The 23,614-nt window shown below is 17.5% G+C and overlaps 5 protein-coding genes across 5 annotated transcripts, besides 24 other annotated features; all 5 read right to left on the bottom strand. All coding sequences in view use genetic code 6, as the record gives it.

The window, feature by feature from the left end:
* Nucleotides 1–362: 362 nt before the first annotated feature.
* On the bottom strand, nt 363–1,485 carry IMG5_125810 (hypothetical protein). Its single transcript, XM_004032229.1, has one exon. The coding sequence runs from the start codon at nt 1,110–1,112 to the stop codon at nt 609–611; it is 504 nt and encodes a 167-aa protein (XP_004032277.1). The 5' UTR covers nt 1,113–1,485; the 3' UTR covers nt 363–608.
* A 3,055-nt stretch (nt 1,486–4,540) lies between these two features.
* Nucleotides 4,541–4,585: a microsatellite.
* Nucleotides 4,586–6,329: 1,744 nt separating this feature from the next.
* Nucleotides 6,330–6,368: a microsatellite.
* A 3,797-nt stretch (nt 6,369–10,165) lies between these two features.
* Nucleotides 10,166–10,208: a microsatellite.
* A 517-nt stretch (nt 10,209–10,725) lies between these two features.
* Nucleotides 10,726–10,834: a microsatellite.
* Nucleotides 10,750–10,800: a microsatellite.
* Nucleotides 10,750–10,810: a microsatellite.
* Nucleotides 10,760–10,840: a microsatellite.
* Nucleotides 10,823–10,874: a microsatellite.
* Nucleotides 10,875–11,120: 246 nt separating this feature from the next.
* Nucleotides 11,121–11,152: a microsatellite.
* Nucleotides 11,153–11,306: 154 nt separating this feature from the next.
* Nucleotides 11,307–11,362: a microsatellite.
* Nucleotides 11,325–11,363: a microsatellite.
* Nucleotides 11,325–11,365: a microsatellite.
* A 720-nt stretch (nt 11,366–12,085) lies between these two features.
* Nucleotides 12,086–12,147: a microsatellite.
* Nucleotides 12,148–12,245: 98 nt separating this feature from the next.
* Nucleotides 12,246–12,325: a microsatellite.
* A 64-nt stretch (nt 12,326–12,389) lies between these two features.
* On the bottom strand, nt 12,390–14,088 carry IMG5_125800 (hypothetical protein; the record flags this gene model as incomplete). The annotated part of the gene is made up of 8 exons (XM_004032228.1): nt 13,799–14,088; nt 13,641–13,746; nt 13,413–13,581; nt 13,278–13,365; nt 12,879–13,238; nt 12,756–12,833; nt 12,450–12,713; nt 12,390–12,413 (listed from the first exon to the last, which is right to left on the bottom strand). The coding sequence occupies exons 1-8, from the start codon at nt 13,829–13,831 to the stop codon at nt 12,390–12,392; spliced, it is 1,122 nt and encodes a 373-aa protein (XP_004032276.1). The 5' UTR covers nt 13,832–14,088.
* A 1,546-nt stretch (nt 14,089–15,634) lies between these two features.
* Nucleotides 15,635–19,167, bottom strand: IMG5_125790 (hypothetical protein; the record flags this gene model as incomplete). The annotated part of the gene is made up of 6 exons (XM_004032227.1): nt 15,635–16,004; nt 16,132–16,898; nt 16,948–17,288; nt 17,349–17,461; nt 17,506–18,513; nt 18,557–19,167. The coding sequence occupies 6 exons, from the start codon at nt 19,165–19,167 to the stop codon at nt 15,635–15,637; spliced, it is 3,210 nt and encodes a 1,069-aa protein (XP_004032275.1).
* Nucleotides 16,050–16,130: a microsatellite.
* Nucleotides 16,075–16,123: a microsatellite.
* Nucleotides 19,168–19,303: 136 nt separating the features above from the next.
* On the bottom strand, nt 19,304–21,147 carry IMG5_125780 (kif1 binding protein, putative; the record flags this gene model as incomplete). Its single annotated transcript, XM_004032226.1, has 2 exons — nt 19,304–20,173; nt 20,449–21,147. 2 exons carry the CDS (start codon nt 21,145–21,147, stop codon nt 19,442–19,444), a joined length of 1,431 nt encoding a protein of 476 aa, XP_004032274.1. The 3' UTR covers nt 19,304–19,441.
* A 12-nt stretch (nt 21,148–21,159) lies between these two features.
* Nucleotides 21,160–21,218: a microsatellite.
* Nucleotides 21,170–21,213: a microsatellite.
* Nucleotides 21,171–21,212: a microsatellite.
* Nucleotides 21,172–21,211: a microsatellite.
* An 80-nt stretch (nt 21,219–21,298) lies between the features above and the next one.
* On the bottom strand, nt 21,299–23,368 carry IMG5_125770 (solute carrier family 44 protein member 2, putative; the record flags this gene model as incomplete). The annotated part of the gene is made up of 7 exons (XM_004032225.1): nt 21,299–21,463; nt 21,520–21,938; nt 21,992–22,325; nt 22,367–22,631; nt 22,689–22,836; nt 22,892–23,092; nt 23,216–23,368. Coding segments are annotated over 7 exons (1,683 nt in total), but the record flags the coding sequence as incomplete, so codon positions are not given.
* Nucleotides 21,872–21,902: a microsatellite.
* Nucleotides 23,146–23,197: a microsatellite.
* Nucleotides 23,161–23,210: a microsatellite.
* Nucleotides 23,369–23,485: 117 nt separating the features above from the next.
* Nucleotides 23,486–23,524: a microsatellite.
* Between the last annotated feature and the right edge of the window lie 90 nt (nt 23,525–23,614).

Below are 23,614 nucleotides of genomic sequence, written 5' to 3'. Positions count from 1 at the left end.
AAACTTCAACAAGATAAATATTCTATTATTTAATTATTTAAATAAAATATACTTTATTTTAACAAATACAATTATTATATTAATTATATTTAATTACATATATTTTTACAATTCTACTTCAATAATAATTAATTATTTAAATTTTATATTTTATTTGTACATAATAAATAATATTATTTTTTATTAATATATAATATACTAATTGATTTTTTATTATTTTTAAAATAAAATATAAAAGATTAATTATATTTCTAATGAATATATTATTTTTTTCTTTATTATGGCCTAAATTAAACTATTCCGCAGCTTGTGTTCGTACTTTTGGTTTGTTAAATAGTTTAAATAATTATTCAAACAACATAGCATTTGTATCCGCAGCAAAATTAGAAAAGCAAAAGTAAAGTGATATAATAAATAATTAAAAAATAAATCTGTACAAAGTAGACTGCAATAACATATAGCAAATGAAAAGTTTATTTGACTAAAATTTAAATTTTGTCCCTGATATAGCTATTTTCGATACATTTATATGTGAAGAAATGTATAGTCATTACATAAAAAATTACTTTCCTAAATGTTTAAAAATATTAGATTTATAAGATTTACATTCATTAAGAATAAATAGAGAAAACATTCTTTAATAAAATTAACATCTAACAGAAGAAGAAAAAATTAAAATAATTTTAAATAATGGATTCCCTTAAGATAATTACAATAACGATCTTTTAAATAGAGAATTGGCAAGTATTTTTAGAAGTGATATAGTATTAACTTGCAGTGATTATGAATATATTAATTTAAAAAAACATTATAATGTAAATAATTTATAATTAGTAACTTTTTTTACCCGAAATAAGAAGAAAATTAAGATAAATACAAAAGGAATAACTTTGTTTGGATAGGAAACTAAACACATAGGCCAAATGCAGATAGTTTATAATTACTAATTTAATAAATATGGCCTTAAATTCATAAAAAATTACCAGAAACATAATTGCATATATATGGCTCTAACTTCTAATAATAATTTAGCCATCTAGAGTCTTTAAATCTTAATATAAAAAGTAAAGGTTTAATGAAAGATTTAAAAGACTTATCGAAATACAAAGCATTAATAGCTCCTATTAGATATGGAGCTGGTATCAAAGGAAAAATTGTTGATAGTTGGGTTTACGGAACACCAGTTATTACTAGTCCAATAGGGGCTGAAGGACTTTTTTTGTATAATAATAATGATTCAGAAAAAATAAAATAATATTATCAATATGAAGATTTTAATTAAAAATAATCTCTTTTATTTGGAGGAAGCTTTTATAATTTTTCTATAGATGATTACGTTAATTAAATAATCGAAATTTATTAGAATTAAGTATTATGGAAATAATATTAGAAAAATGGGTATAAAATTATTTAATAAAGAATGAATTTAGAAATTAATAAGGAAAAATTTAATTAGTATATTTTTTAGAGTTTAAGAAATATTGAAACTAATAGAAAAAATAATTTTTAATATAATCTTTTCTGGAATTAAAGTCTAAGGGCAAATGAATATTTGGTAAAATATATAAATGAGAAAAAAAAAATTAAAAAAAAATTGAAAATAAAATAAAATATATATGTTACAAATTTAATGTATTTATATCGTAGATTTTTTAGATTATTTAACTTTTAATAAAAATTTAAAAATAATTATATAATTATATGTTGTATTTTAAATTTTTTTATAAAAATTGGTTAATATATGCTTTTAAATTTATAATTTGAATTTTAGTGAATATAATTATTTTTAAAACTTTAATTAAAAATTTAGTAAATTTATTTTATAAATTACAACAATTTTTAATACAAATGTTTTTAGTTTTCATATAATTTTTTTATATTAAATTTTAATTTTTAAATATAAAATACGTATAAACGTTATTATGAAAAATAATTCCCAATAAGAATATAATATTTAAAGTAATATTTTCATAAAGCTAATTTGTTTATTAAAATTATATTTTATTAATCGTTTTCATTAAGTAATTATTAATATAGCATTTATTTATTTAAATCTTTAGTTATAATAAAATATTTATGTTTTTCAGTTAACGCTCTTCTTACAAATTAAATTTAATATAAAAATGCTTAAATATATTCATAATTAATTGAGAATTATTTTTCTAAATTGATATAATCAATTATTAATCTTAATATCATTAATTTTTCTTCATATTTATTATATTATTTAAGAGTTTAATAAACACAGTCTATAATATTAATTTGTTATTCTTCTTTTCCCTCATTTTCTTCTTTTTCTTTTTTTTCTTCTAATAAATTCTTAAAATGTTAATATTCACATAAGAATCCAAAATATACAACAATCTTAGGAAAATTAATTTATTCTTATGAATTTTTATATCTAATAATTATGTTATAAATTCCAGATATATCTATTCTTTCATTACAAATCGCCATTTTTTCATAAATATAATTTTAAAGAAACTTATAATTTTCGTCAATATTTTAAACCAACTAATTATGTTAATATTCAGTTAAATAAATTAAATTTTAAAAACTTGCTTGCAACTTAGCTTATTTTAAATTCTACAAAGCTAATGTTTTAAGTACTTTCTAGTTGAAATATGCTAATTATTTTTCTTTTAGTATTTAAAAATTATCAATTTATGAAAATTGTGATACAATTTTAGAAAGTAAAAGCATTTCTAATAACTGAATATATTATTATATATCATCTTCGGATAAATAAGTTAGGAAAATTTGAACATATATAAGTGTTATTTAGTAGGATATATTTTAAATTGATAAAAAATTAATAAATTCATTCCAAAAAGAAAATATTTAGTCTTATTATTAATAAAATTCATCAATCGGTAAAATAAGGTCAAATATGTGAAAATAAAAAAATGGAGAGACCTCTTAAATAGAAATTTACAACGATGGGAAAAATGGAGTTTCTAAAATTAAATTTTATAAATATTTTTCTTCTTCAAATTAAGAAAAAACTTCCGACTTCAAATATTCCCTCGCACTTTAAGAGAAAATTGGATTATGAAATAATAAACAAAACAAAAGTATTTTTTTCCAATCATTAAATTTTTATTTTATTGTAATTATATTACCGCTTAATATTTATAAAAGTTCCTTTAAACTTTCATCATCTTCGCAAATATTTAATAGCTCTATCCTATTTTTTAAAAAATTATAATTTAATTTTGCTTATTTATTTATAAAAAAACAAGATACATTTTTTATTAAAACATGTAATGTCTTTCTTAAAATTCATTTTTTGGAATTCTTCTTGCATCTTAGCCTTTATAAAATATTTTTTTTGTTTTAAGTGAATCTGCTATAGAATTAAGTATATTTTATTTTTCTTTATTATTTTCTACATAATTATTCCTCTCTAATAAATTTATTACTTAATTAATATCCATATTTAGAATATAATAATATATTTATCCAAAGAAGTCACTTCTGCTTGGATTTTATAATTAATCTTATTCTATTTATTAGCTCAACCAATAAACTAGCTATTCAGTTGTATGGGAAGTCTTTTTATTTTCAAAAATGATTCTTCTATCAAATTTATAATTTTTTATAAGATTCATATATTAAAATCCTATCTTTTTATTTTTTTTCTAATAAATATATTTTTTTTTTATTACGACTGCTTCTTTAAAATATTTGGATTATCTTTTAAGTTCTAAATAATTTTTTGTTGAAATTAAATAATTTGAAAGTGTATTTTCTAATAATTGATGATATTTTTATATATAAATCTAATTATTTTCTTAAGATTCTAAATAATATTAAAAACTTTTAGAATCTTTTATAACTGTTTCTTAATGATATTTTTCTTAAATAATTTATGAAAAAGAATTCACTAACTTTTAAAAATAATATAATATATTTTTTTTATTTTTTTATACTTATATATAATCTTAATCAACTTATTCTTAATATGAAACTACAATTTTAGAATTTACACAAGAATTTTTTACTATAAATAATTCATTATATGTACCCCATGTAAAAATAACTCTCTAAGGCACCCTTTTATTATAAAAAATTGATTTTTAAGAACTCATTTTAAAATTTAAATTAAAATTAAAAAAGATACAAATAATTAAAAAACAAAATATTAAATATATTTAAATATTATAATTAATATTAATATTTTTATAATAATGGTTATATAAATAATAGAATACTATTTAAAACATTATATATATAGAGTTTTTTTTATGTGTAATCAATTATCTAATTATTGGTTTAATATTTATTAAGCAGCTTCGATTATTTTTTTTATTTTTTCTTTATTAAATTCTAACTATTATCTTTTTTAGTATCTGCAAGTAACAATGCTGAAATACAGCTTTAATAACAATGCCTAAAATACTTCCAATAGAGAAAGCTTATATTTCAAAAATATAAATGTAAAAAGTAGAATCATTATAACTTGTTAGCCGGTTATTTGAATAATATGTAATACATATAATATACCTAGATTTTTAAGGGACATATATGCAATTGTTTATTAAAATATTAAAATACATATAAAAATTAAAATTCATTTAAAATAAGGTATTATTCAGTATGTTTTTATTTTAGCTTAATAATCTTTATTTTCTTTTTAAAGACGAACAATTTCTCTTATTCCATATAAACTTAAATCTATCCGTAAAAATAATATTTAAATAATTATATTACCTAATATTTTTAATAAGATAAACTCTTATTAAGAAAAATTTGCGTTTCCATCACATTCTTAATATAAAATATAATAAATATCTAATATTCTAATCTGAAAAAAACGTAAAAATTTTAATATAAGAAAAACATTTAGATCTTTAATTTTATTTTATATTTCTTCATTTTATTATAATTTTAGTTTGCTAATTATTATTAAGAGATATTTGTAAATTCTTTACCTCTTTATTAGAATATTATTGATTAGTTAATCATACAAATAATCATTTTTAGCATTATATATTTGTTTTAATCTATTAGTTTAAAGTATTTTAAAATTTTAAACTATTCATCAACATAAGTCTAGGAAATCATAAATATATTTTAAATAAAGTTTTAATTGTTTGCATTTTAGTTGATGTAATTTATTATTTTTATTTATTCTTTATCATTAATTTTTTTTTTCATATATTTAAGAATCTTTGAAAAGTATTTCAAATATACATATAATATTTTTCATATTCATTTTGATTTATGAGCCTTAATAAAAATATGAATATAAAAAATTAATAAATTTTTCTTAAATATACTAACTATATAAATCATTTAACAATTTTTAATTTGAAAAAATGTTTATTATATTTGCACTTAAATATTAATTAAGTTTTAAAATTGTTTAAATATTAAAGTATTTACTTTCAATTAATAAATGATTTTATGATATGTCATCAAATAAATAAATTTATTAACTCTTTTAGATTATTTTTATAGCTTAAAATATTTAATAAACATACTATTGAAATTTGAGTCAAATAATATAATAAATATATTATTTTCCATATATCAATAAACTTTTCAAAACTAAAACTAAAATTATAATTAAATATTTAACTTTATAATAAAATTACAATATGTAATATGTTTCTATGTATTTTTATTTTTTCTGTAATTATTTTTAAAAACTCAAACATCAAAAAAAAAAGTCTTTGTTTTTTTGATTGAGTTTAAAAAAAAATAAAAAAAGATAAAAAAAGCAATTAGAACAAATGATATTTAGTATTATTTATTTTGTTGTAACAATGTAAGATTTTATTTAATAATATCAATAAAAAAGTTAAAATAATTTGATTTTCTACTTATCTATTATCTAAATAAGGTTTTATAAAAATTCTTATTTTTTAATACATCTAATTTATATTATAAATTGTTTTTTGTATAATAGATTAGATTCTGCTAAATCTTTAACCATAAGTGATTCTTAATAGGAATATATATTTATGTTAATAAAAATTTCTAATTAATATTATAAGGTTTCTTGTTTTTCATTTTTTAAAATATCTTATAATATTCGAATAAAATGGCTTTAATAAGAATACTAATGTTAAAGAAAAAATATATTTTAGTTTATAGGGAATAAATCAAAGAATATGAATCCACAAATTAAATTAAAAATAAAATAATAATTAAAAGTAAAAGTAAAAAAAATAGAAAAAATATTCTTCATAAATGATAATTAGGAAATAATGGAAAAAAATTAAAGAAGAAATAAGTCATCTTTCAACATAATTTTTTACAAATACATATTTTGACAAAAATCTAAAATATATCCCAATAATTTAAATGATTAATATCAAATTTTAATTAAAAAATAAATTAATTAGAAAAATTAAATAATTTTAACATTCGAAGAGGGCAATGATTATAATGATATAAATGTAACTAAGTAGATTATATAGACATAAATAGCATAAATTAAACTTTTAATGATTTAAATTTAAAAACTAAAGAATTCAATCTTATCAAAAAGAAAAAAATCAGTAAACAACTTTTAAAAGGTGCCATTATGTTTGGATCTGATTTCAATATAAAAGAAATTTGAAAAAGAATTTAGTAGGTAAGTTTTATTAATAAATAATAACTTGAAAAATACTATAAATAACACCGTTAAGAGTTAATTGAACTGGACAAATAAGTTTTCATGAGGATATATCCAACCAGTTTAAGGTTACATTCTTCAAATTACAATACCATATATGATTTTTTGAGTGGAAAATAAATTATAACTTTGAAAATTTAAACTTGCGACCAAATCATAATTTTGAATTTATCGAAATTCAAATAGAATGGTAGAAAATAGCAGTATATAAAGCGGATATATACTGAAATCTTCCTTTTTATAAGTAATAAATGAGTAAAAAAAAGTTTGAAAATAAGAATTATTAGTGAGTAATATTTAAGTCCTGAAAATAAAGGAGAAAATTTTGATATAGTAGACCCTTTTGTAAAAGTTTACATAAGAAATAGTTAAATAGATAAATTAAATAAAAAATAACAAAACGAATGTTATTTAAAATAATAGATTTTATCAAATTTGGGATTTTTATATTTATATTTGAGTTTACATGTCCAGAGATGATTATAATGGTTTTTAAGGTTATGCATAGTGATATTGGGAATTATTCATAGATTGGATGGTATTATTTACTTCTAGAATATTAGGGAAAGTTACTAAATTATTAAAATTTAATTAATTTGGATTATTTATTGGTTCATTGTTAAGTTATTAATTATTGATTGGTTTTATATATTTTTTAATTTTTTTAAAAAACAAATTATTATTAATAATATACTATCATATTATATTTGTATTAAAATCATGCATCATATTGTCTATTTCTGCATTTTCTAACAATTTTGAAATCACAGTTAATTATATTTCTTTTGAAGATTTCTTGTTTTCGTCTAAAATTCTTTTTACTTCAAAAGCATTATCTGAATTATCAAAAAAAAGAATTAAATTATCAAAAATTTCCTATTTTTTTATATTTTTTATTTTTAATAAAAAATAAACTCATTAATTAAAAATACTTTTCCATTTTTAGATAACTTTTTTATCATTACTTACAAATTTTTTGATTCAGCAGATTCGATAGAAACTTCTATTTATTTTAATTATATATTATGAATAACCTTAATAGTTCCAGGCTTATCATTAACATATTATACAATTAATAAATTTTAAGAATCCTTTACGAAAAAGCAACATAATTTTTAGTTTTTATTTTCATTTAAATTAACATAACATTATACAGATTTTCTAGAATCTTTTAATTTATTTATTAATTATAAAATATATATTATGTAATTTATACTCATTTCATATTATTATCCAACCTACCAAAGTGAACTTGGATTATTTAAAAAAGTATTATATGCAATATCTAAATCATATTCATTTTCAGATAAATTTGTTTAGCAAATGAATGTATATCTTATTTTTCTTAAAATAAAGTATAAAATTAAATCTCTTCTTGTAATATCTTTATTACTACTCGCTTATCTAAAATATAAATCAACTGCTGTTTTTATATTTTTAATATTAAAAAAACTTATTTATTAAATTTTATTTACTGTTTGGACAATCTTCTAAAGGTAAAAAACAATAATAATCAATTTATTTATCTAATTTAAAAATATTTAAACTTATTTTTTAAAAAACTAAATATAAATTATTAAATAATTTAATATTTAATTAACTTAATAAATGCATATTCAATATCATATAAATCCAAAATAAAATCCCAAACAATTTAAGTTTTGACAAGTGTATTAGCTTTTTATAATTACAATTAATATGCTTAATAAAAGATTTGCATTTATTCATAATTAAATAAAACTAAGTTAATGTAATTTTCACAACAAAAACAATACATTAATTTCGATAAAATCAAATAATTATTTAATCTGAAAGGAGGATCAGTTTTTAATATCTTTAATTAAAAAAATATTTACAAAAAAAAAATTCTAAAAGTAAAAGTTACTTTTAAAAAATTTGTTTAATATTTTTTTAAACTTTCAAGGTTTTCTTAATTTTTATAATTTTATTTACTTACTCTTTAAGTTAATAATCCACAATATTCAAATACTTAAACAGAAACGAACTTATTTTAAACTACAGTTAATAAAAATTTTAATGTTAACATAATAAGGTTATCATCTTTACTCTATATATTATAAATTTAAAAAAAAATAAAAAAATACTCTTAAAAAAGAAATAATATTATCTTTAAGAGAATTATCTTAATATTTTTCATTAAAATTATTTTCTTATTTATTCTTATTTTAAATTAAATCATTAATAGATTCTTCATATAAATCATATAGCGAATTTCCTAAATACTAATTATATTAATTAATTGTATCTTCATTATCTTTATTTTTAGGTTAATTGCATATTTTCACCCCTAAAGCTTATGTCAACTTAATTATTTCTTCTTCATAAGCTATATGATTTGAATATCCTTATTCAGATTTATTTTAATTATTTTTTCCATCCTAAAAAAGGATTACAGATTATTAATTTGTAAAAGAATCATACTAATCCCAAAAATTCTCATAATTCCATTTTTTGTTAAATGATGCAGGTTCTGAAAAAGGCTTTTCTAATTAATTGTTTATTTATTTGTTTAGTTTAGGCCCAAATAAAATTAATAATATAGTCTCGAGTATTATTTAATTTGATAAATTTTGAAAAATCAAAATAAGCATATGAAGGGATAAATAAATACTTAATTTACCCTTTTTAATAAATAATAGTTTTTATTAATAATAAGAAAAAAATTAACTTTTTTAAAAGATAAAAAACTGCTGAAAATATATGGAAGTACAGAAAAACTTAAAAAAGAATTAATAATTATCTTATTTATAAAAAATGAATTAATAAAATATCTGATTTTTTTACTTTTTTAGCTTAATAAGGAGAAGAACAAATTAAATCTTCCAAAAACAAAATAGAATCAATTTAATCATTTAGTAGATCACTTATTTTTTAACAACTTTAAAAATTAGAAGTCGATATTATATTATCTATTTCAACCCAACAATTTGAGATAAATGAGCAATAGTTTACATAAAATATTAAAAAAGGAAATCTTTATAAATAAAGCTATAAGTTTTCAATTTTAACTTTTAATTTTTTTAAAAAAAATTAAATAAATTATTATAATATAGTTACTTTTCATTACACTTAATATTATATTTTATACTGATGTCCTTATCATTGTTTCTCAATGATTATAAAATTTTATTGCTCTCCAAATAAGAGGAAAATTACTATATTTCTTTTTTTTAAATAAAATATAATAAAATAAGATATTTTATTAAAAATACGCTATTAAATAAAAGTTAAAGAGGTATTTAATCTAATTTTAAACTTAAACTTTTTAAGAAGTTAATATAATAATCTACAAACTCATCATCATTAAAATCAAATTAAAAGGATATTAAATCATTAATAACAGAATGTGATAAAATATAATTTTATTATTATAGTGATTTTATGTTAAGTATTAAAATACAAAAACATTAAATAATTTAGATTGTTATTTCTCTTACATTTTTATATTCTTGAATTATTTTAGAAATTTAATCAAGAAAATTCTATTCACAAAAAAAACTTTATTATATAAAATTATAAATTGAATTTTAAATATAAAATTAATTTATATATTAAATTATACTCAAAAAAATTATCATCATTTTTATCACCCCATAAAAACATATTAAATATGATCTTTATATCATCTAATAAATATTAATTAAACTACTCTTCTTTTTTGCTAACTATTTCTAATATTTCATTATATATTTCTCTATTTAAAATTTATTTAAATACAATATTATAAAATATTTATACTCTAAACTATTAATATTATATGTAAGCTCATATACATTTCTTATTTTATACTTTTAAGATTGTTATTATTTTTCTTTGTTTGATTTTAAATGAATATTTTTTTCTTTATTCATTTTAGTCAATAAAAATAAATAAATTTTAATTAATATTTTTAATAATTTAATTATATATTAAATATAAATTAAAAATAATTTAAAAATTCTTATTATATAAAAAAAATATGCTTTTCGATAAATAACAAAATTCCATTTTTGTTTATTAAATTTCATTTTTATAATTTATAATTTAATAAATCATAAAATAAAAAGTAAAAATAAATATAAATATAAGTGTTAAATTAAAAGAATATAATAAAATTATTTTATATAAATTTATATTAAAATAAATATAATTGATATAAAAAATATATATAAAATTATATATTGATTTAAAAACATATATATAAAAAAATATCAAAATATTATTAAATAATTATAAAATATATATTTTTCGGAATATTAAAAATAAATATAAAATGCATATTAATATTAACACGAAATAATAAATACTTTTTATTTATACTTTGTATTTTATTTTTTAAATTTATTATTTATATTATATCTTATATATTTTTTTTTTTTTTTTTTTTTAATAATTATTTTTATATTTATATTAATTATTTAATAAATCATTTTTAGAATTAAAATTTTTATTTATTTTTTAATAATATTTATTTAGATATTTTTATTATCTCATTTTATTTTTTTATAATTTTATTATTTTTATTTAATTGTTTCTGATAATTAGACTTAAATAAAAATATTTTTTATTTTTTTAATTATATATTCTAAATAAAAAATATATAAAGTTTATTAATTAAATCTAATTATATAATTATTTATATAAATATAAAATTTATAATTTATTAATTTTTTTATATAAAAATATATAAAAAAAAATAATATAAAATATAAATTATAATATATAATATATAAATATTTTTAATATAAAATCATTCATTATAATTATTTTTAATAAATAATAAAAATAAATTAATTTTATATTTATTAAATAAATATATTTATCTATTTAATTATTTTAATAATATTTTCTTTATATGTTAGTTATTGTTTATTCTTTATATTATCAACATAAAAATTATTTACTAATTAAAACAATATAAATATAAAAAAATATTTTTAAATTTAATATAAGACTTATTATGTATTATGCATCAAAGTTATTTTATAAAATATTTTTAGATAATATTTCATAAGTAATTATAAATTTTTCTTAATTTATTAATAATATTTTTTCTCTATATTTTATAGAAACTATTAAACAAAATATAAATAAATAATTATTACTTTTTTTTTTATTTAATATGATTTAATTATAAAATTTTTGAAATATTTATAATAATATTTTCTTATAAATTGATTAAATTGTAATTTGATGGCTATTTAATAATAAAAAAAATAAATTATATATTGAATACATTTTAAATAATATATAAAATAAATTTAAAATTTAAATAGAAAAAACTTATAAAATTTTTATAATTAAGAACAATATTTATTTTAAAAATTATCTAAACAAAAAAATTATTTCTTTATATTTAGTATTTATATTATTTGAAGATAAATATATTCTATAATTTATAATAAAATAATTATGCTTTTTTTGTTTTTTGAAACCAAGAAAAACTTAAATCATGCAAATTATAAAAAAAATCATTTTGAATTAAAAATAAATATAATTTTTTAATAAAAATAAATATCTTATTTAAACTTTAATAAAAATAATTATAAAATTTTAATTTTTTAAAAAGTTGTAATTATATATTATTTTTTTTTAAATAAAAAATATATGAAAGATATATTTAATATTTAATAATAATATTATTTATTTTAATTATTATATTATCAAATTTTATTTAAATTATTTAATTTTAATTTATTATTAAAGATAATATTATAATAATTAATTATTATATGCTTTATATATTTTTTTTCAAGAAATTTCATATTTCTTTAATTTTTCTTTCCTATTCATAATATAAATCTTATTTTTTATTTTTTACATTATATATTTCTAAATATTTTAATCGTTAATCAATAATTCTTTCTACTATTTTTTCAGTTGTCAAATTACAAGCAGATACAACAATTCTGTAAATTCCCATTTATTTTGGAATTTTATAAGGATCATCTTCCCTAGTTACTTGTGTTTAATCATTTACTTTTTACTTTGTCATACTTCCTTCCACAACAATACTTATATTAAACTCTTTTATCATGTTTTAATTAATATTCCATGGAGCCCCAATAATAACTTCATCTACATACTAATTAAAATAATAAATAAAAAAAACAATAGAAAATTATACTTTCATAGCCAAAACATTTAAAACTCTTTCTTATAAAGAATATATAGGATAATTATTTCCTTTCTTTTCGTTTATAATCTTTTTTTTTGTTTAATAAAAAGCAATGTAATAATATTAATATACTTCATCATCATGCAAACCAACAATTAAATAATCTCCTAATTCTTTAGCTTTTTATAAGGTTTAAATATGTCCGACATGTAACATATCAAAAGACCCATCAATATACACAATTTTATCTCCTTCTTTAGGTTCTCTATTTCCAGCTGAAAACTATCTAATTCTTTTTGTAGTATTTAAAAGTTTTAACTTTTTTTAAACTTTTTATTCTGCTTATTCAACTTATTATTAATATTTTTAGTTATTAATTTATTATTCTTTTTGTACTTCATGTACTTCTTCATTCTTTTCTTCTTCAGCCGTTAAATTATCTAATTTACTAACTGCAACACCACTATCTTAACTGTATTTTCTTATTTTTTTCTAATAAAATAAATAAATGAAAAAAGTAAAAAAAAGTACCATATCTTAATTTGGTTAATTTTTTGTCATTAATAAAAGTCTTCCTACAATATCAGTTGTAGAGATACCTTCAGTTCTTTTAAAAGTACTTTTATAAAAAAAGGCTTATGAAAAATATTTATTTGTTTAAAAAACATCATTCTATTTGATTCTTTAAACATTGAATAGGCATCTGATCCATCAGGGCCTATAATCATATCATCACCATGTGCAACATGACTACAATTTAATCTATCTAATAATTCTATAGTTGGATCATAAGGGGCATTTTCGCAGATTTCATCAGCCCATTTACATGCTTTTGCTATATATATAAAAATTATTTATAAAATTATAAAATAAAATGATTATAAAAATAAAAACCTATAGCTAAACGCTCTTCATATTAGAGAACTGGAGGTCCTTTCCTTTTTGTGATTTCATCCTGAGCAATAACTCCTACAACTAAAACTTCACAATATTATTTAGCCTTTTTTTTAATTATTAATATTATAAAAATATAAATAAATATTTAATTTTACTTATCTTATAGCATTAAAATGTCCAGAATGCATTAAATCAAAGCAACCATCTACATATACTCTTTTAACTTTTTATTATTTAATAGGAGAAAGATTATTTCTTATTTATGGTTAAGATTATACTTATAATTTCTAAAATTCAGATTATATATATTATCGGAATTAAGTTATTCTTATATCTACGTCTTTTTAAAGATTTTAGTTTTAATTTTATTTGGAGACTTACAATATTCTTTGTACAAAACTTTATTCTTCGAACTGTCTATTATTTATTAATTAAGCAAGCAATTAAGCTAAAAATTAATCATTTTTTAAATCTTGTTTGTCAGTTTCCATTTTTTTTAGATATTTTTATTTATTTAATTTTTAAATTATATATATGTGTTTATTTTTTGTTTAAAAACAAAACAAGTTATAGTATTCGATTTTAATAAAAATAAAGATATTTTTATTAATTCTTTAAAATAATTTGAAAATTAATAAGGAAATCAATTTTTCCTTTTCTGTATTATAATGTATATTCATAAATAAAATTTAATATAAAAAAACAATTTGAAATTAATAATAATATAAATATAGAAAAAAAATAATATTAGTAAAATAAATATTTTATTATATAATATTTATTTAATAAAGAAAAGTATCATTTATAATCACGGAAAATAGATTTTATATGGAATGAATTTTCAGGGCTTTTTAAATTTTATAAATTAGTAAATTTTTAAACCTAAAATAATTGTTCTTATTATTCAAACAAATGTTTATTATTATTGTTTTATTTTCTAAAAGAATTTTAAAAAGAAGGATTATTAGTAGTACTTATAGAATTACTTAATTAAGGTAATTAAATAATATTTTTAAGTACGGAAAGAGAATAATTTTTTTTATTTTAGAAAATATCCATATTATTTTAATTTGCTTAACTTCTCAAGATAAAGCTTTCATTATCTTATTTAGGTTGATTTTATTTAGAAAAAAAAGTTTAAAGAATATATGAATAATCTCCTGAACAACTAATTCGAGATTTTTTAGTTTTTATATTCATTTAATTTAGAATTTAGGCCAATTAACCTTAATTAAATATTTTAGTTGGTAAACTTTGAATATTAGTAGATTCTTAATTATTAGATTAAGAAAAAGAACATTTTTAAGACTGAGTCTTTTTATTTGGTAAATAATCTTTACAAAGAGCATATTAATAAAAATTCTAGCAAACATTTTCTTTAAAAAACTTATTTTTTTAATTACTAACATTCACGTCTTTTTAGAAATTATTTTTATATTTAATTTATTCTATATTATTAGAAAAGGAAGCTTTTTAAGATGGAGAAATTGCTTTCTATCTATTATTATTTCTCTATAAGCTATTACATTATATTCTTTTAAAACATTAATATTATATTTTTTATATAAACATAAAATAAATACTTTTTTTAATTTAAAGACTAATCTAATTTCTTTTATAACTCTTATGTTTATTTCGAATAATGAGTAGAAGCATTTTTATGCTCATTATAAAGAATTTTTTCTTTATATTTTTAATCTAAAAAAAATAAAATATCATCTCCTTCAAGCATTTTAGGTTTTTTTTTGATTAATTTTTTTTCCTAGTGTTTTTCCTATTCATTAATTTTAAAAGCATTTGTGGCTTAGGCTACTCTTTTGTTAACTTCCATTCTTTTTAGAGTTGGTCCTTTAATTTCGTTTATAAAAACTTGCTTCATTTTATCAAATTAGAGGTCTAGGGGCGAAAATTAGTCCTTCATAAGTAAAATTTCTTTATTTTTTTCAGCGTTATTTTAAGTATTTGTTTCTTGTTAGACTTTTATTAAAAAATCAACAATTTTTATATTTTTTAATTCCCTAAAAGACATTTACTTAGAGTATTTTTAAAAAATTACATCTATAATCTTTAACGCATAAATAACCTTCTTTTTTTATTATTAAGATTTATCGTTTTCTATATTCCATAGATATAGGTAAAGGATGATTTATATTCAAACTTCCCTTTAAAAATCCAGTTTTTCTATCCCAAATTTTAATATAAAAATCCATAGATCCTGTTAGTAAATATTTTTCATTTAAAAAAAGTATTTTTATTTATGTTATAATGTCTTTATGAGCATTCGGAATATTAAAAAAGAGAATTTTTTTATAAAAATAAGGTTTCTTATATGATATTTTCCCCTCATCACTTATTTTACTACTTGGATTTATTAAAATATTTTCGTAATTTAATTGATAAACATTCTATAAAATATTAAAATATAAATAAAATATTATATATATTAATATATATATATATATATATATATATATATATATCAATATACATTTATAATTTTTAATATATAATTTTTACTTTTAAAAAATTTTCCTAGCAAACTCTATTAGCATTATAATTTTATCTTTTATTGGCATGTTCTACATAAAAAATATTATCAAATTAAGAAATAATATTTAATAAATCTAAAGCAATAATACTCCCTTTATTTAAAGCACAATAAAGGTTACAAACAGAAATTTAATTTTGTAAACTTAATTCATAATCGACTACAAATTTGCACACAAAATATTAGTTTTTCTCATTTTATTCAAGTTAAATCTAATTATTGCTTTATTTTTGAATATCTTACTCTGCAAAATTCTAAGGTTGTGCATATTTAGAAACTGATTTACAAAAAATATTATTTTTTTATTATTATTTATTTTTATTAGTAAATTCTAATTGATTAATAGTTTGATAAGATAAGTTACTTTTAGAAGTATTACTGTCTGTTTGTATATTATCAATAAAATTAAATCTTATTGAATATTTTGATTTTTAGTTTAAATTTTAAAATCTTTTTTTATCTTTTTAGGCATTTATAGGTGTTATATTTTGATTTTTTTCTGCTGATATGGATATACTTTCTTTTTTTTATTCCTCTTTTGGAGTTTTCTTTAAACCTATTAACAAATCAATATCTAATATAGCAATAAGTTTTGCACTAAACTGGAGTTCTTTTTTATTAAAATGCATAACATATACATATCCATCATTTGAAGCTATTAAAACAAGACAAAAACCATTAATTACTCTAATTGATGTTGGTTCAGTCTATACATTTTTTGATAATTTTTATTTTAAATAATAATAATAAAAATACATTTAAATTTAATTCAATACATGAAAGCAATTTAGTAAATTCATAATCATAAATATATATTTTTTCAGAATTAGAAGCCATAAATAAAAGATTGTGATAAACAGAAAGTTCGATAAAAGTAATTTCCTTATTATAAAAGCAATTATTGATTTATCTTTTTATTTCAAATGTTTTTTCGTTTAGATTTTATATTTTTATACTTGAATCCCAAGAACCAGAAATGATCATATCATTTAAATAGTCAAATTTTATACACGTTACTTCATTACTATGTGAGCCTAATTTATGTAATAATTCACCATTAAACATATCATGTAATTCTATATTTCCTTTATTATTTCCTATTTATATAAATATATAAAATACTATATATTATTTATTAATTTAAATATATATTATACCTATTATAAATTTGTTTCCTTAATAATATTATTTAAATACAGTTATATCATCTGTTTTTTCGAATAAACCAACAAAAATTTAAGAAATCTTACCATTATCTAAATCAATAAATCTATATGAAAAAAAAAATGTTCTATAAATAAATAAAATAAATACCTAATGTCTTTTCTAGTAATAGCCACAATTTAATCTTACAAAAAATCAATTTTAACCGGAAACAGTTCATTTTTTTTATTTTATTTTTTTATAATAATATCCTTTTCCGAAAAATCGATCATATTAATCCTAGTTCCTAAAAAACATAGCTTCCCTTTCTAATAAATATTAATAAGTTTCGTAATAATAGTCTTCAGGCCACAATTAATCGACTAAATACACTTAAGGGTCCTTATGTCCCAAATTTTTATAGTTCCTGTATCATCTGCACTCAAAATCATACAAGTTTTTTCAATACAATCAACAGTACTAACCATACTTTGATGTCCAATAAGTTCTCCTTTATAAATAATATCAAAATTATTTGGTTCTAAATTATAAATATAAACATTATTAGAAAAACCAGAACATACAAATACTTAATAAGTTTAAAAATAACTAAAAGAATGAACTCCAGCCTTTGAACATTCAATCTATTAAATAATTTAGTTTTTTTAAAAATCCCATACTGTTATTAATTTTTCTAATGAACCCACAGCCAATAATTTAAACTATTAAATTTCAACAACATTAAATATTGATTGTTTTATTTTTGGAGAAGATAAAGTTTTAATAATTATCTCCTTTTCCAAATCCCATACATATAATTAATTCTTATTACTAGTAGTTATCCAAGAATTAATGAATTCAATATACCAAATATTCGTTTAATATTAACTTATCAAATTCTGAATTTAAATCTCTTTTTCATATTTAAAATTATCACATTTATCCCAAAATATAAGCTTAAAATCTTTCATAGTAGCCCCTAATCTTTATTACTTTTCACTCCAAGCAATCCCGAAGATTATATTTTCATTCAGTCTTGTTTATTTTACTTATTCAGATATATTTTTGCTTGAAGGCTTTATTATTTATGTTTATTTACAATTTATGTCATGTATATTTATTTTATCTGATAAAGTATCTATACTTATTATACTATTTATAGCTTCAGCATATAGTCCTCTTAAATATTTAAAATAAATAAAAAAAATTAAATTTATTTTACGCTTTAACATTATGATTTATATGATGAGTTGAATCTGTTTATATTTATTATTTTACTAGCCTTTATATACCTTCATCATTTTTACCATATATTGGAGCCATATTAATATCTACATCTCTTACTTTTGAAGGATCAATTTTATATTTTTATTATTCCGGAAAATTAAAAGATTAAATTTTGTATTGACTATGATTTTTTTATTGTTTACTCTTAAAAAAAAAGAAAAAAAGATATACATTTATATATTTTTAATATACGTCACATATATATGATGTTATATCACTCATTTATATATATTAAGAAAGGCTAAGTTTTTATGATATTGACCTAAATAAATCAATTGAAGCAATTATGATATATATTGCTTCATCATCTCTTTTTATAATATTTGAAATAAAATATTTAACAAATTCTATAATGTCTATTTTTTTTAATTTAAAATAATTATCTAAATCTATCATTCTATCTTTTTCGAGGACTTAAATGATAAAATTTTCATTAATATTTTCATATAATATGAAATTTTTTTCGTTTCGATAATTAATTATTTTTTAAACTAATTCATCTAAATTAAAATTCGATATACTCGAATCATTTGGGTTTATTATCATTTATTTAGCCTTAATTTTTATTTAATATAAAAAGAATAATTTAGTTTAGTATTTTAATATAATTATTATTTTTTCTTTATAATTTATAATTAAATATTTTTATTCATAATCATGCTTTATAAAATATTTATTCAAAAATAAGTTGTCCTAAAAATAAATATTTTTACGAAATATGTTAAAAAAAAAACAAAACAAAAAATTTAAAATAAATATTATTAAAAAAACATAAAAATTATAATTAAATAAAATTATAATTTTTAAACAAACTAATATATCATTATTACATAGCAACCTTATCAATTTTACTTGGCAAAAGATCAACCATTTCATTACACATTTGCAATTCATTTGCGAAATTAACATCAATAACTCCATTTTTATACACATCTTTTTAAATATAATTCGATATCCATTTATAAACATTCAAAGACTACTTAAGTGCTTCAATTCTATCTTTTTTTTCTTGTTCGAAGATTTTCGAATATGCCTTAGCTATATTAAACTTCGCATTAATTACTGAATGATGGAACTAAGTATCTCTTACCATATCTTTGTCTTCAAAAAGTAAAGACGAAATTTTTTCGTAATGTTCAATCGCTTTTTTGGCCCACTTATTCATTTCTGCAATTTTACTTGGTTTTGGTGTTTTATTTTAATTATTAACAAAAAGTTCCTGAAATTTAATTGTATACATATCATTGTATATTTCAGCGATTTCGACAAGCAATTTTTAAGAAGTTTCAATGTAGGCCTTAGGATTTAATTCATTGTAAATAGGCTCTAATAACTCCGCTCTTTTTTCAAGTATGGTAACTATCTTTCCTATATTATCTTCTAATTGTATAATATTTTTATATAATTTGGATTAATCTTATACTATTTAAACATGTTCTGTAACGAATCCATTCAAAACAAAATGTTCCAAAGCCCTTTTATATTAAGTATTGGCTTGTCTAAAAATACTCTTCGCGTCTTCTACATTTTAGGGAACTTTAAGATTAACAAACTATAAATTTACAATAGAATCAAATACAAGATTTTATTTATTAATTATATTAGTGAAATTTTTTATTTCCTATTCTTTATTTAATTCAGTTTTTAAAACTTTTACAGAATATTCCAAAAAATCCAAAAGCATTCTTCCCAAACTCATATGTATAGTGGCTTTAAGTTTCTTTTTTTCCCTTAAGGCACTACACTTTCCCCACACAACAAAATATATTAAGCTTATGCAAAATGACCTATTCCTTGATAATATTCAGCTAAATTAATACAATTTACGCAAAAGTCTTTTATTTAAAAAGTCTAAGTAGAGTGCTATCTTTTCATTGTTTCACCACAATACTATGCAGCTAATTCTTTTTATCCAAATTTAGTGTAGGCTTAGGCTAAATAGAAGAGGGTATGAGTGAAATTAGACTCTATTTTTTGATAGAAAATGCCTCCGGAGTATGTATAAGTAAATTTTTGCGAATTTTATTCCTATAAAAGGTTCGAATAAGACTCTTTTTAAGTAATTTTGTATTCGGGAAGTAGTTTTAGATAGTTATATAAGTCTTTGCTTTTACCCAAAAGAGATAGGCCAATTTAATTTTCGTCTCTGTTAATGTATAGGAGTCCAAATATATTATATATTTCTTAAACATAGGTTAAATATGGACGAATTTTTTCAACTTCTAATTACTAGAAAAGTTCTAAAGATTGCTTATATTCAGATTCGGCTTGTGAGTTTTCTTCTGTATCAGAAAAATTAGCGCCTAATTTAAATTTTATGATTGCTTTGCATATTATTTTTTGCTCATTTTGGGTATATTCTGGATTAGAGAAATATTCGTGGTTTAAAAGGGCTTAAAGGATTTCCCGAGATTTGTATTTATTGTCAAAAGGTCTTTCTTCGGGTGCAGGAAGGTTATATAAATATTCGGCTTCTTCAAGTTTTTCTTAAAAAGTTAATTTTAAAAATATTTATTCTTTATTCATTTTTTTTTAATATTTTTTTGTTTTTTTTTTTTCCTTTTTTTTCCTTTTTTATTTCCTTTTTTTTTTTTTTTCGGATATTATTTTTTTTTTTTGAAAAAAAAAAAATATTATTATTTTTAATTTTTTTTTAAAAATATAATAAATGTTCTTTTCACATATATTTATTTTCGAATTCTTAAAGTGTATCAGGACATGCACGTAATTTTCCTTTGTTTAATTCTTTGTCAGAAAGCAAACAAATAAGTAGACTATCAGAAGCCATTCCATAAATATTCATAAAAATAGATCCGACAGTATAAGAAATAACAAAAAAGACCTTTTTTTTTTAAAAAAAAAAATTAAATAAAATAATAATATTTAAAATTTTCTTACAAAACAAACAAATAAATGTGAAAATATCTTATCATTGAAATATTTTACATTCATAATAATTATATATCCAGAACCTGTACATAAGATAGAAATGAAATATTTACCAAAAGTAGAAAAAATACTTCCTATTCCTTAAGAAATTTACATTTAAGATTAATTTCTATATACAATAGAAAATGATTATTTTGCAGAATTAATAAAACTTTCACCTGTTAAAGCCACGATAATAAATGCATTATTATTAATAAATCTAATATATTTTTCAAAAGAAAATAAACAACATCTGCAACATTTAATAAAATAATTTTAAGTATTATTATCAGAAACAACTACTTTTTTAATATCATTATATATTTAATTAACTAAAAATTTAATTAACTAAACTATACTAATAATTAAACTTCCAAATAACACAGAACCTATAAATTTCAATAAAAGTTAATATAAAATAAATAAATTAATTAAATAAAACCAAAATGGAATGTCATAGCCCTTGTAAAAGATTTTAATACACTATTTTATGTTTAACAATAAGGTCTATGTGAAAAATACCACATACAAGCAGCACTTGCAATAGTTAATTAACATACAGCAATAGAAAGTTCTATATTCCAAAATAAACCAAAAATATAGTAAAATATTTAAAATTTAGTAATTGAATTCAATTCTAATTATGGTAAAGGACTAATTTCGTTGTTTTTTATTTTTCCAGAAGAAAATATATGTAATACAATATATGTCCAAAACGCAAAATATAAAAAAACGAAAATTGATAATAAAATTGGTATAAAGAATATACTAAAAGTCTATTTTTTTTTTTATAAAATAATAAAATTTATATATTTACTTTTCTTGTAAAATCTGAAGATGCCTTCATTATAGCAATTGAGCTTCTAATTTTAGAAAAATAGCAAATAAAAATAATAAATGAAAATATGGTAATTAAAAATAAGAAAAGTCCTATTAATTAAAGTTTCTATCTTTGTTCTTCATATTCCTAATTATTAAATATACAAATAAATCCTAAAGATATTAATCCAATAAAATATCCACTAAATATAATCCAAGTAATAAATCCAGCACAAATTCTCAAAAGAAATAAAAAAATTAATCTATATTAAATTTATTAAAAATAAAAATAATTTGTTATGTTTTTTTTTTCTTTTTACGAAACACAAAAAGATAATATAAATATTCCAATAAATAATGGAATTGCTGTTTTTAGATCACTTATATATTATTCAGGATTTCCAATATTTAATATATCTCTTAAATATTGTATTTCTTCACTTTATATAGGAATACATAAAGATAAAACTTTTTATAAATAAAGATTTAATAAGAAAATTATTAAAAAAAAAAAAAATTTTACATTTATTTGATATATAATTTTCAATTTAATTACAATCTTAAATATATTTATTTCTCAAACAATAAACTTTTTATTTACTTTAATCAACTATACATTCCTTTACGCAAGCATAATATTTATCGAAACCTAATGAAGATTTTAAAATATTATTAAAATGCATGTAAGGATAATCCTAAGCTTCACCGAATCCGCATTATCTTCCTATAAATATTATAAAAATTTGTAAAATAATTAAATTAAATATTAAAAATAAAATATAAATATTTATGTATATATATAAATATATATATATATATATTTATATATTTTTTTATATTTAAAAACCATCAGGATCAAATGGAGAAAAAATCTTATTTATATTTCCGTTTTCAATAGCAAAAGATGCAATAAATATTGTTCCAATCCAAAATAATATATAAATAAATATAAATGTTATATCTTTAAAACTACGTTACGATATTGGACCACAAGTTATTAATGGATTCAATTCTTCTCCTTTATAGATTTTTTCCTATTAAGATATCAGATGATGATTTTTTTTTGTATTTGCAATCATTTAGTTATATATTTTTTACTAGATTTTAGATTAAATCTTATTTTTATTATAATATTTTTATAAATTTTTTATAAATAATTGTTTAATTCTTTTTTAACTTTTTATAGAAATTAATTAATTATAAATTATTTTTAATAAATTAACACCACAGTTATTCAGAAAATATT

Source organism: Ichthyophthirius multifiliis (assembly GCF_000220395.1).
Source record: "Ichthyophthirius multifiliis unplaced genomic scaffold scaff_1120509250992, whole genome shotgun sequence".
NCBI classification, from domain to species: Eukaryota; Ciliophora; class Oligohymenophorea; order Hymenostomatida; genus Ichthyophthirius; species Ichthyophthirius multifiliis.
This window is presented reverse-complemented; position numbering and strand designations above follow the sequence as displayed.